Raw genomic sequence first — 12,986 nt, forward strand, 5'->3', positions numbered from 1 at the left:
TGCACAAAAAAAGAGACGGGAGGATTTAAGAAACCAGATTAAAAAATTGGGAGAAGTCAAGAGAAAAAAGGTCAGATTTAAGATCGACCAATTAACAGTGTCCTATGACTGAGTGCTATGCCTGCACCTGCGTCAGCTCATCCAAACAAAGTCATTAATAGAAGTCTGGAGGGACAGCAAGTCAGAACCAGCAGCTGGGATCAGGAGCATCTGAAATAGGTAAAGTAAACGTAACATAATAAATAGTTAGAGGAGGTAAGCTGGATCTGAAAGTCTTCCGACAATTGATTACAATCTTCCTGTGGGACGTATAGGAAAAAGGTGATGGATTTGTCAATATTCACTTTATAACCTGCCAGGAATAAAAACATATGGAGCACCAAAAACAGTGCAGGGATGGAGGAGGCTGGCTGGGTAATGGTAAAAATAAAGTTATCCCTGTATTACTTACTTGGTATAAAAAACTTTAAACACCAGATTGTCCAATGTGATAGATGAGCGGCTTGATAGATAAGGCAAACAATAGGAGCGACAGTGGGTACCCTTGTCTGGTGCCATTAAAATAAGAAAGGGAGAGAAGGATATTCCTGAGATAGAAATCTGAGCCTTAGGTGAGTGGTACAAAGCTGCTACAAAGCTGCTACAGCCGTGATAAAGTGGAGGTATTTCACTAAAGTAAATAAAAAGGGTCATTTGATTTTGTCAAATGCCTTCTCCGCTTCCAAATAGAGGAACAGAAAAGGTGTTTTGGTGGTCCACGCATACCATGCAAGGTCATCTGGTGCTCATCTATTTCACCTGGTGTACTCATATGCCTGTCTACCTGGAATAAATCTGGATGGATTAGGTACAGCTAAATTAACATAGAAGGCCAGGAGTTTAGCAAAAATCTAACTGTTCATCTTTCAACTGACGTAAGACTACTGTTCATCCAAGAAGTATTGAATCTTTCCAGTTAACGCAGAGTCACCTGAGGTGTGGGAGAGAGAGTGATTATACATTTCAGAGCAAAACTGAGTGAATACATCTCTAATGCCAGCGGGAGAGGAGACTAATTTGCTATTTAAATTTTTAATGTTTGGAATTGTCTGGATGGCCTGCACTCCTCGTAATCATGTCCATCTTATTGGCACATTCAAAAAAAATGTCTTGTTCTCATAAGGGATCTGCAGGCATAGTCCATAAGGAGGGCTCTGAGTTCCTGTCTAGTTTCACCAGCCGCATCCAAATGATTAGATTTTTATTAGAACTCAATTTTATGCAGTCAGGATTGGAGTGAAAAGAGGACCACCATTCTTTGCTTCCTATAATGGGAGGTATGTTTAATAATCAAACCTTGCATAACAGCCTTAGGGGCTACCCAGATACTAGACCAGGGGAAGGCAACCTTCGGCACTTCAGATGTTTTGGACTACATCTCCCATAATGCTTTTACAGCCATAATGCTGACAAAGCATCAAGGGAAATGTAGTCCAAAACATCTGGAGTGCCGAAGGTTGCCTACCCCTGTACTAGACAATGGTTCCTCTGGGTCAAGTTCTCTCTAAAATAATTATTAATTTCAAAGTAAATTGATTCCACAAGCTCTAGGTTGTTCAAAAGAAGGGAGTTTAGCCTCCAGGACCAGAGCTTATTGAGCGCTGAAATGCTAATTTCCAAGGTGACTGGGGCATGGTCTGAACAGGAGATAGGACCAGTGTCAGTAAAGAGGGCACTAGGGGGATTCCCTGAGAAAATAAGAAGAAATCAATGTGCAATTGGAGTGGTGAGGGGGCAGACAATGTGTAGTCCCTGACCGAGGGATGTTGGGCTCTCCAAATGTCAAATAGGCCTGCATCCTGAACAAATGAAGCAAACAGTTTGTCCATACTGTCTATATCAGGGGGGGCCACCAGGGTATTGGAGCATTCCACAGGTGGGCAATGCACAACGTTAAAGTCACCACCAAAAATAATGGAGCCTTCTACAAAACTTGCAACAGACTCCAATAGGGGAACCCAAAACTCTCTATCGAGGGACGGTGGTGCATACATACATCTAAAAGTGTATTAAAGTAAGAAATTTCTTGTGCACAAAAATGGAGACATTATAATGGAGACAAATACAGCAGAAAGGGTTAATCCTAAATCGACCTGGCACCCAGACCACTTCATTGAGCTGAAGTGGTCTGGGTGCCTATAGTGGTCCTTTAACCCCTTAAGGACCAAACTTCTGGAATAAAAGGGAATCATGACATGTCACACATGTCATGTGTCCTTAAGGGGTTAAAAGGAAGCAATTGGGAAAAAAAATATCAAAAATAATATTCTATTTATTTACTGTATTGGTATTGGTATTCTCATTTCGCAATAAATACTTTGGAAATAATTAGAAATGATATTGTGGTGATGGAGATTTTGAGGATTGATTTTTCCATCGAACATTTATTGTTGAAGGGCAAAACAACTATTCCTTAGAGGAGAATTTGTGTGTTCCGTTGTTTGTCCATTTGGCAGGTGCAGTCGCTGTCATATTGCTGCTAGGAGATATGCGAGTGCCATTTGTACATGAAAAGCTGTTTAGCATGTCTCATCTACAGTGATTTATGTATCTGTTACCATGGTGTGTGTTAGAGGCTTGCTGTACTGGGCAACTACTGCACAGAATTCTTAGAATTATACTGGACAGATACAATCTGAGCTGCCTTCCTGCTAACCAGTTTAAGACTTACTTTTGTCACTACCCCCAGTTTTGTCCGTTGTGTGATGTGTTCTTTTTTGAATCAATTTCTGGGATTATCTTCTCCATCCAGCCCTCCTTCTCGTGATATGCCTGCTGTGTTCTTCCTTTTTCATTCTCCCAATCTCCATTAGGATTGAATATATGACTTTTCACTTACTGCCAGCCCAGCCTTTCTCCAAACCTATCCTGTGCAATTCACTCTCAACCCAAGTAACTCCAAATGTAAATAGGGAAAGATACATTATATAGCAACTGCTGACTTGCAGACGACTCTAAAGTGAATCATATATACATAAAAGTGTAATGAAATGTCAACACAGAACCTTTTTTAAAAAATATTGAAATTAGTAAAATGAGTTCCAATTTCCGCAACAATGACATTTATAATCAATGCCAAAAATACAATTTATTATATATTTCTACTAGAACTATTTGTTTCAAAATTATACAATTAAAATTTGACCTGCACTGTCAGTCTCAGCTCAGACAGAGAGCTTTTCGGTTGGGCTGGAAGATGCAGTGGAGGTGGGGAGCGGTGCCCAAGCAGATCTCTGGTGATAAGTAAAACCAAAATACAGATAAGGAAGGGGGTGCCAGTGCACTCCTGGCACCATAACCACTATAGCATGCTCTAGTGGTTATGGTACTTAGTTGCAACTGTAAAAATGAAATATTAGTTGTTGATCAGTACATATTATATCTTGAAAAATGCATGGTCTCTCTTACAGCATCTTAGACAATGTAACAGTGTATCGACACAATTATAAGTTACCAGGATTCTCTATTTAAGTCATTGTAGTCTACTCCGTGATAAACAATTTGTGCTGCCCCAGACCAATACAACTCCAACTCAATGTTTATTAAATGGTCCCCTGCCCTCCTTCCTTTTCAGAAGCCCCTCTTGTTCATTCCATGAACGGATATGTCCCCGAAGTTGTCATATTCCTCCACTTCCCCAATCTGGACAGTCATGTCCCTAACCAGTCCCTTTAATGATACTGCCTCACCTTTCACCTTTAGTAGCCTTGCTCTTTCATACCCATGGTAGGTTTACATTGCATGGCTTCACTATGGGGTGAACTATCACAAATCTATCTGCATGGATTGAGTAGGCAGCTGTTTTTGTTCAGAGGCTGCCAAGCAGACGATGGTGAACATAAACAGTAAAGTTTAAATTTAAAAAAAAAAAGATGCCTATGCCTATTTAAAAACATCTCTAAATGTTCTTCCTTCAAAAAGCACTTTGAGAGAAAAACTAACTGTTTAAAGAAACGGGGGAAACCAGGGAGACAGAAAATGTAAACATTTTATTTGGCAGTTTTATTTTAAACAGGTGAATAAATAAATGGAAAAAGTATACATATATTTATATTTCTCTCTTTAGATGAACATATGCAATTGCACCAATATATACAAACTGTTAATGCAAAGACCAGTAAAACTATTAAAGTTTTAAAAAGTTTGAACCCTCCCAAAAACACTAAACATGACAACTTATAAACTTACGAGTAATGCTTCTTTTCTAGAATCCCTAGACTTCGATATTAACCTGTCTTTCCACCAATGCCTCCACTGGTGTATTAAAAAATTACTTTATTGTGTTAAAAGAACTGCTAGTAAACATTAACATATATACAAGAAAAGGCTGGAGTGTACACTTGGTAATCCCTCCTCACATTACAAAGGCCTATTTTATTGATATATTACCTTGCAAAATGTAGACGTAAATTGAAGAGTTAAAAAACAAGTCCCAACTCAATTGCTATTTCTGATCTATGTTTATTTACATATGAGGTTATGTCTGTGACAACACTAAGGGAAATGGCTACTAAATCTAAAAACATTATCAGGGTTTTTCCGTAAACTGGCAATTTCCATAAATTTACCAGGTAACTGAAAATGTTATGACATAATAGCTAGATTGAAGACATTTGGAAACTCCGCTATTATTCCAGCATTTGACTTTAAATAGGCTATTCCCTGGTCATTCATGACAATTCCTGGTTTCGATAATAAACCAATATCCCTCCAGATGTATACATTTATAGCAGTTCTTCTTACACAATGATTTTATGTTCATCATGGAGCCTCGACCTTAAATAACACCCAAAAGCCTTGGTCTGAGAAAGCCAAAGGCTTTTTATATACATAATACCTTCATTAGTGGACTAGTTTCCAATGAATCTTAAAAAGCCTCAGCTCACCCCATGGGCAAGCAAAGCTCGGCATGATCCTCCAGAACACTGCTTGATTGACAGATTCCCTTCAAAGCCAGTCATCCAGAAGTTTGATTAGAGAAAGAGTTACCATGCATTTAGTTCATCATGTCCATTGTATAATGTCTATTGTTTCAGTGTTAAACTACGGATGGCTAGGCGCTCAGGTCAATTATTACATGTTCATATATCTGCGTAGTTCCCTTGAAACTTGAAGCAAAAAGGAAATCGCGTTTGTCAATGGATACGTGAGTGAAAGACCTGGGTGCCTGTATGTTCAGCTCTTGAAATTTAGCAAATTTTCCTTTTTCGGAATCCCAGTGAAAGACTTGAGTGAAGGAGTAATCACTCCCAAGAATTGCATATTTATGACTGTTGATCTCGATAGGCTGGAACACCATGGATCCCCGTGATGGCATCCTTTGTACATCCTGGAATGTAGACCCACCTTCCCATTTGATCACTCTGGAATCCCCAATGAATCGGGTTAGACAAAGATAAACATCATCTTTAATAGCGAAATGCTTGACTGCATACACATCCTCAGTGTCTGGAATTTCTATATGTTTAAAAAACTCATTATTTTTTTTGTTCCACTGATAAATAATTGGGCGCTGAGAACTGCTTGACAGAATCAAATGAGGTTTGTTGGATACTTCAAGGTAGTCCACATCTGTATCACGGTACCATGCGTGAACCGACTGGTGAGAGTAAAATCCATTCCCATTCCACTTGTAGATTGTTGTAAAACCAGCTTTTGAGCTGTCAGCCACAACAAAGTACCAATTGTCTTCAATTCTGAAAGTTTCAATGTCATTTGGTTTTCGGATTTTAAGAATTTCAATGTCTTGAATCTTGATGAATTTGTTTGCAAAAATATCTCTCTTATAAATATGGGAACCTCCGAACAATTGAGCCACAATAACATATAATTGTTTCTCTATCACTATAGGCTTGCAGACCACTGTAGATGTTCCTATGGGCATAGAAAGAATAAGAATTAGATTGGGTTTTAGGTATTTAATTCAGTGACACTCTAGTGCTTCTGTTTTCCAAACTTAGTTTCCAGCAGTTGTTGGGCTTCAGTTTTCATAATTCTTTACAAGTTTGATACAACAAGCTAACAGTTACAATGATTTGTTATCTAAAAACAGAACCTTCAATCTATACAATTAAATAACTGTATAATACAAATGTATTATGGTATACATGTGAAATAATAAATATAACAACTCTAATACCTAATGCTATAACATAAATATATAGACTTCAACTTAGGTTGACACTTTTAGCCTATCAATGTATAGTATAGTGCTATTACTCTCAATGGAAGGCTAGTCTTAGGTTGCAAGCTTCATCTGATGCTCTCAGCCTATTACCGTTTGCTCAGCTTATACTCAACACCGAGAATAAGGAAGCCGGAAGTCAAAGGTGCTGGGCGCCAGAGCCTCAACTCCGGGGTTATACCATTACAGAATAGTTTAAACGCTGAAGGTATTACGGAACTCAGACACCCCAGCCGCCAAAACAACTTAAATGAGCTTGAGTTCATATTGGGGTGGAAGGGTTTCTTTAAAGCTGTTTAGAAGTGGCAAAATGTATAGATACCCACCTGTGATGTTATCATAATTTCTGAAGGACATTTCCACGTGGTCCCATTCCAAGAAAATACATTTACCAGTAAAAGGTTGAGCAATCACTACATATTCATCATTCATGTAGGTGAAAGTATCCACGGACAAGGATTGAAAGGGTAATGACTTGTAGGCTGCAAATTCTGTAACACATAGAAAGTTCATAAGGTTTTCCACTTTTAATTTTCTCAACAGGAAACCAGCAAAAACGTCCAGAAACTCTTAAATTCCCTGTTAGTAATCTAGTAAGTATTTTGTTGTTCGATTATCAGGGCCTAGAAGTATCAATGGATCTTTGACCAAATCCTCAGGTCATCATGTTTTCTGTAATGTTTAATATTTTTCTAAAAGAATTTGTAATTATAACTGTAATTCTATAAAAGGACAATTATCACACACATATTACTGGGGTTTGCTGTTTTGTTCTAGATATAGGAGATGCCATTTATCAGGCATTAAATCAAAGAAGTTAAATGTTTATTATAATCTAGTACAAGAGTAGGCAACCTTTGGCACTCCAGATATTGTGGACTACATCTCCCACAATGCTCTTATAGACTTCATGCTGGCAAAGCATCATGAGAGGTGTAGTCCAAAGCATCTGGAGTGCTGAAGGTTGCCTATCCCTGATCTAGTATATAGAAGGTTATATTCATTTTTTTCTGAACTGTATCTTATTGGTTAAAATAGCCGAGCTGTGACTATAGCTAGGATGAAAATTGTTCTAGATCACCTATTTCTGACTTAATTTTCCCATTCAGATTTTAATCTACTGTAATCTACATTTCAGTGAATAACCCCACCCCTGCTAACTAATGCACAATTTTATGTTACCTGCAAATAAACATATAAAATGCAATACCTGTGGTTATACAGTCAAAATCCTTGGCTGACAGGCTATTGATTTTACGCCCTTTATATTCGGGGGGGCTTTCACAGTAAATTTGTTCCACTGTCGCATTGGTTCTGTCCAGCCACTCTACTAACCACTTCAGTTTGCAATCACAGTGAAATGAATTTCCTCGAAGATCTCTACAAATGACAAAGCATTCCGTTAGAACATGAGAAAAGTATGATTATGTAATATTACGTTTTAAAATGTCATTATACTGTTTTATATTAATAACCTAATGTTTGGGGTTTTTTTTCCTACATGTTAGGAGGAGACTTAGAACATTTGCAGTGAAAAAAAAAAGTATGTTTTTATTTTATATACATATTTCTTGTTTTTATACATTTTTATTAGGAGTGGGAAACAAGTACAAAGGGCATCAAGAGAGACGGACAGATCGCGTAATTTGGAACGCAAGGTCAAAAATACATTACATTGACATCAAACACAACTTAATAAATATAAAGAAGACATTTTGCATCTAAAGCAACGTCCCTTGATCTTGCACACTGTTTTGTTTTTCTCAAATTAATGTAATAGTTAATAAATAGATGAAGAAAAGAGATAATTAAGGTGATGGAATGAGAAAAAATGTACTAATTAAAGTGAAAGTGGGGGGCGGAACATAGCTTCCATGTAGAGCAGACGTGTTGTTGGGCATCATTTTCTATAAATCTTAACTATTTTTGAGTGCTAACCCCAGTTAAATTGCAAATACACTCACCAAAGAGCTCTATCTATGTTGGGGGCTCCCATGTGACCTCTCTGACACTTGAATCGTGACTGTACCTTGGCGAGGAACTGTCTACTCTGTTGTGGCCTACTGGGGATGGAGCCGGGGAGAGTTGGCTGACCTCCTCGCTTCTAGACAAGTCAGTGGTCCTATTGTATTACAGGAGTGCACACAGGAAACCTGGTCAGAGCGCTAGGGGGATTCGGAGAAAAGGAAACCACCACATTTCCCTAAGGCGGGACTGAGAGGGCCCCTGTCAGACATAGCATCTGTGTATACTCCTGCTCTTCCTCACGTTAGCCCAACTGGGATAAAGGCCTCTAGGGGTTTGGCCACGATGCATCACCACACCTGAGGAGGACCGCACACATTAAGTGGCAACTGACCATCAGGCCCTCCTGCACTTCCATGCACGGGAGGAACTCGGTCACCAGAAGTTCCTGAGTTCATTGCCCAGAGATGCTGGACTATACATCAGCCTGAAGCCCTGCCTCACACCTACTCTGCAACATTACTCACCTGCTGGTTCCAGTGGCCTCCCTGTACTAGGAATGAGATAATGGTGACCTTTGCAGAATCCAGGCCTGCCATCTAAGATTTCCTGTCTTATGTCTATAGCATCCGCCATTTCACTTAAATGTTACTCTTGACATGTTGTCTTATATCATTTTTGTTTTCTTATACAGAGTAACAGTGCGTTCTTGATGAGACACCCAGTACCAGTGGTCACGTTTTATTTTCATTTTTTCTATATATGCGTGCAGCTTAAAGCTGTAGATCCGCCTGGCATATTTCCATGTGCTTAATACATATCGTGCCTATGCTCTCTAAGTTGCACGCATAGCATCCTCCATGCATGTCATATCTACTATTCCACTTACTATCTGATACAGTTTTAGACATGTATATCTGGCTTGTTTAATTTCTCTTGTAATATCTTTTCAAAAAATGAGTCTGCCTCGCCTAGAAGTTTAAAACCACTTGCCTAATATCATGTAGGTCTGCCTCCTGCTGCCAAAGCAGCTCTGATGCATTGAGGCATGGACTCCAGAAGACCCCTGAATGTGCCCAGTGGTATCTGGCACCAAGATATTAACAGCAAATCATTTAATTCCGCACTGTGCGTTCTGACACCTTTCTATCATGGCCAGCATTATGTTTTTCAGCAATTTGAGCTATCGTTGCTGTTCTATGTGATCAGTCCAGACGGGCTAGCCTTCGCTCCCCATGTGAATCAATGTGCCTTGGATGTCCATGGCCCTGATGTCGATTCACCATTTTTCCTTCCTTGCACTACTTTTGGTAGGTACTAACCACTGCATTCCGGGAACACAAGACTTCCCAATTTGGAGATGCTCTGACCCAGTCGACTAGTCATCACTATTTGGCCCTTGTCAGAGTCACTATTTTCACTTGCCCATTTTTCCTGCTTCCAACACATGAATTTCAAGAACTGACTGTTCACTTGCTGTCTAATATATCCCACCCCTTGAGAGCCGCCATTGTATCAATATTATCAACGTTATTAACTTCACCTGTCAGTGGTTTTAATGTTATGGCTGATCAGTGTAGACATTTAGGAATGCACAAGGGATACTGCTCATTCCGATAAGTACTAGTTATGTCATTTTTCTTTGGTTTAAAAACTTTTAGACCACAGGCAAAATTTTATAGATATGTAAAAAAAAAAATTTATCCTGCAAGTATGCATTTTCTGAACATGGAACAAAAAAGTAAATTGTGAATAACTATAATCCTGCAATACTGATTTTAGCTAGCGTGTATTATTTCATAAATAGGCTCTTACTATAAAGCATTGCTTAAAAGCTCAGTACTGCAAAGCACCACCAGGGGGACCGAAACGTTACTGTCATCAAATAGAAAGGAATTATTTTAAAGGTTGTGATGATTTACAAGGATCCACAAATGCACAACAAACAATACTAAACTATGAACACTACATAAATAAACATCACAAATACATGCAAAAGTATAAATAAAATTGAAAGATGTGGAGAGGCAGAAACCGGCAGTAAATTCACCTGTTAGTTGCTAATTACTGGTTTGAGCTCAAACTGCAGATAGGATGTATGACCTAGATTTATATGTGTCAATATCAGCTTGAGTTTAAATAGGCTTTATATTATACGCCATGGCGCTAACAATTTCCTTGGCGCTTTACAATTATGGAGTGAGGTTAAATGTAATTGATAGATAAAAAAAAAAATGTTGACAGATACAAGAGGTGAAGACGACCCTGCTCTAATGGACGTAAACCTACGTGTTTCAAAAGTACACAATCGCTGAAAAGCAGCCTGCTGGGTTTTAGGTAAATGCCACCCTATACGTGTACTCTGCAATAACAGCCTATATAGACATAGACTGACATTAATATGAGAGGTGTTTGGCCTCTGGTGGTGTCTATGGTAGCCTGGCAATTGCATTTGATTTATGTGAGCATAATGATACAGTCAAAAACTTTATATTGTGATAACATTTTTGGAATTTGCATTCTGAAAGACACCAGCTGATTTCTAGTTAGCCATTGACCTACATACTAACTATGCATTCAGTCTTTCAAACACATCTTCCCTTTATTAATTTAAGGAAAGCTCTCAGTAGTGAAATGGTTAAATGGTCTATTTATTATTTAATTCAGTCTAAATGTCAAAAAATATCCTTATCTGTAATCTTTTCACTTAAGGGAAGAGTGCCTTTACAAAGTCAAAGTCATGTTCTGTTTATGTTACTGATAAGAGAGTGTTTGTCAAGTATTCGTCTTTCTTTAATGTCAAATAAATAACAAAACTACATGTTTTACTTTTTCTTGTGAGCATGAAGATTCAAATACACGACATCAACATTAAATGACTTGTCTTCTGATAAAACGGACGACAACAAAACCACTACCTCTCACATTACAAAATTTTAAATATTTGTTATAAATTCAAATTTAATTGAAATTATCAGAAACTACAATTAAAACATAAATGTCAACTTGTTAGCCACATAATCTTGTGCCTTGCCTTTTTAGTTTTACAAAATGCCGACCAATAATTAGTGGTTGATATTTTACTACAGTAAATAGAAGGAATGGACTTCTTCACTTCACCACGAGGTGGCACATGATCTTTTTTATTTAACGAAGTGCTGTCTAAGGGGAATGAAGTTCCATTCAGTTAGCACACACATATATATGCATATATACACATACACACAGTTGGTCAAGGTTCCTGCAGACTATATGTGCAGCGTTTCACCATAAAATGCATCACAAGTAGAGTTTAACCTTTTTGCTGCCGGAGGTGTAACTCCACTTCCCAGAGCATCGTTGGCATGTCATAAGCAGCCCAAAAAAAAACTATTCTGGAAGGCTAATGTTATTTCTGTGCATATTGGACACCTGAAATCAGCATGCACAGTGTACTGTCAATAGGTATCCAATGTAAGCACCCTCTCCGTGCTACCCATGTCCTCCCCTCATCAGAGGGGATTGACGTTGGAGGAAAAGGATAAGGCTGCAGAAGAACTTGGCCTTGGCACTGGAACAAAGTTATATTTTAGCTTGATTGATTGATTGATTTTAGTTAGGGTAGACCAGCATGTCAAGAGTTCCCCTATACTAAAACTCAAATATTTTTAGGTTGGAGTAACCCTTTAATCTAAGCTAAGGTACAGAATAAAGTAAAAAAAAATATAACACTTTTACATTTCATTTTGCATTAAATCTAAGCCCGAAAACCACTTCACCTTCAAAGAATTGGTTCATAGATGCTGTCCTTTTTTTTGGACATTTATCAGAGAGCACTCCTTCAGTGACTTTTTGGCTACCTCATAATGACCTTCAGAAAGCTGAAGGTCATCACACACAGCATGATAATGCTGAACGCTCTTAGTGCTTCTCATAGAGAAGCGGTGGATTCAATACTTTCCTGATTGGTAAAGTGAGGCATTTTCAACGTATGAGCCCTCTGTCCCCAATGCTTCTTAGGAAGAAGCATTGGATTTAACAGAAGTCATTACTGAAAACCTCACTGGAGGCAAAGCAGCTGCATCAAAATAAAGGTGCTTTTTATGGCCAACAATTGTCTGGAGGGACCGTTATTCTAAACACTAATAGGGTTATTCATTAAAGTGAGAATCTTTGGGAATTTAAACTTTGATATTTGAGGCCAAACAGCCTAACTGGAACAATTCTTCAAGCCAGCTATGCCTCCAGTTCAACTATTTTAGCCTTAAATTTAAAATTCACCTTTCATTCATATTGAATTCTATACAATTCTCACTCTGACGGATACCGCTGAAACACTCTAACAATAAAATAAAATGTATTCGTTTTTAACATAGGGCATGATGAGCAAGTCACATAAGTGGCAGCAATGACCATAGAACACATCATGTACGTTGTTGCTGTTGCCCAGGAGTAGTGGGAGTCTGAGTGAAGGACTTTTTTTTGCTTTTGTATCACACAGCCATGTTATAGTGCTGCCGCTCATCCCCTGTCTTCCCTATTAAGGGTTAATAAGCATGTAGGGGTTTAGAAAAATACCCCTCTCTGTCTCATTACAGATATTTTGCCTAAAGCTCAAGGAAGCAAGGTGAATAGTTAGTGGAGGACCCATCTAAGAGGTTTGCCTTGATGTGGCAGGTGGACTTACACCTAATGGCCATGGGAGTGAAAAAAAAACCTCAATTTGTTTACATATTCATAGGGATTTGGGGTAGTGCGCCGGTTAGTCTTTTCTTTGGTTTTTATTTCTGTAAAGCAACAATGTTTTACCTTGAATGGT

The 12,986-nt window shown here is 38.4% G+C and overlaps 1 protein-coding gene across 3 annotated transcripts in view; it reads right to left on the reverse strand.

Moving 5' to 3' along the window:
• Positions 1 to 4,041: 4,041 nt before the first annotated feature.
• LGI1 (leucine rich glioma inactivated 1) overlaps positions 4,042 to 12,986 on the reverse strand; it is a 43,436-nt gene continuing 34,491 nt past the window's right edge. For all 3 annotated transcript variants that reach the window (XM_063433931.1, XM_063433930.1, XM_063433932.1), the window contains 3 exons: positions 7,434 to 7,603; positions 6,550 to 6,714; positions 4,042 to 5,913 (listed from right to left, as the gene is read on the reverse strand). In XM_063433931.1, the coding sequence (XP_063290001.1) occupies positions 5,093 to 5,913; positions 6,550 to 6,714; positions 7,434 to 7,603 (1,156 nt within the window). In that variant the 3' untranslated portion in view covers positions 4,042 to 5,092. The remainder of the gene's footprint in view (positions 5,914 to 6,549; positions 6,715 to 7,433; positions 7,604 to 12,986) is intronic.

This window comes from Pelobates fuscus, chromosome 10 (genome assembly GCF_036172605.1).
Source record: "Pelobates fuscus isolate aPelFus1 chromosome 10, aPelFus1.pri, whole genome shotgun sequence".
Lineage (NCBI taxonomy): Eukaryota > Metazoa > Chordata > Amphibia > Anura > Pelobatidae > Pelobates > Pelobates fuscus.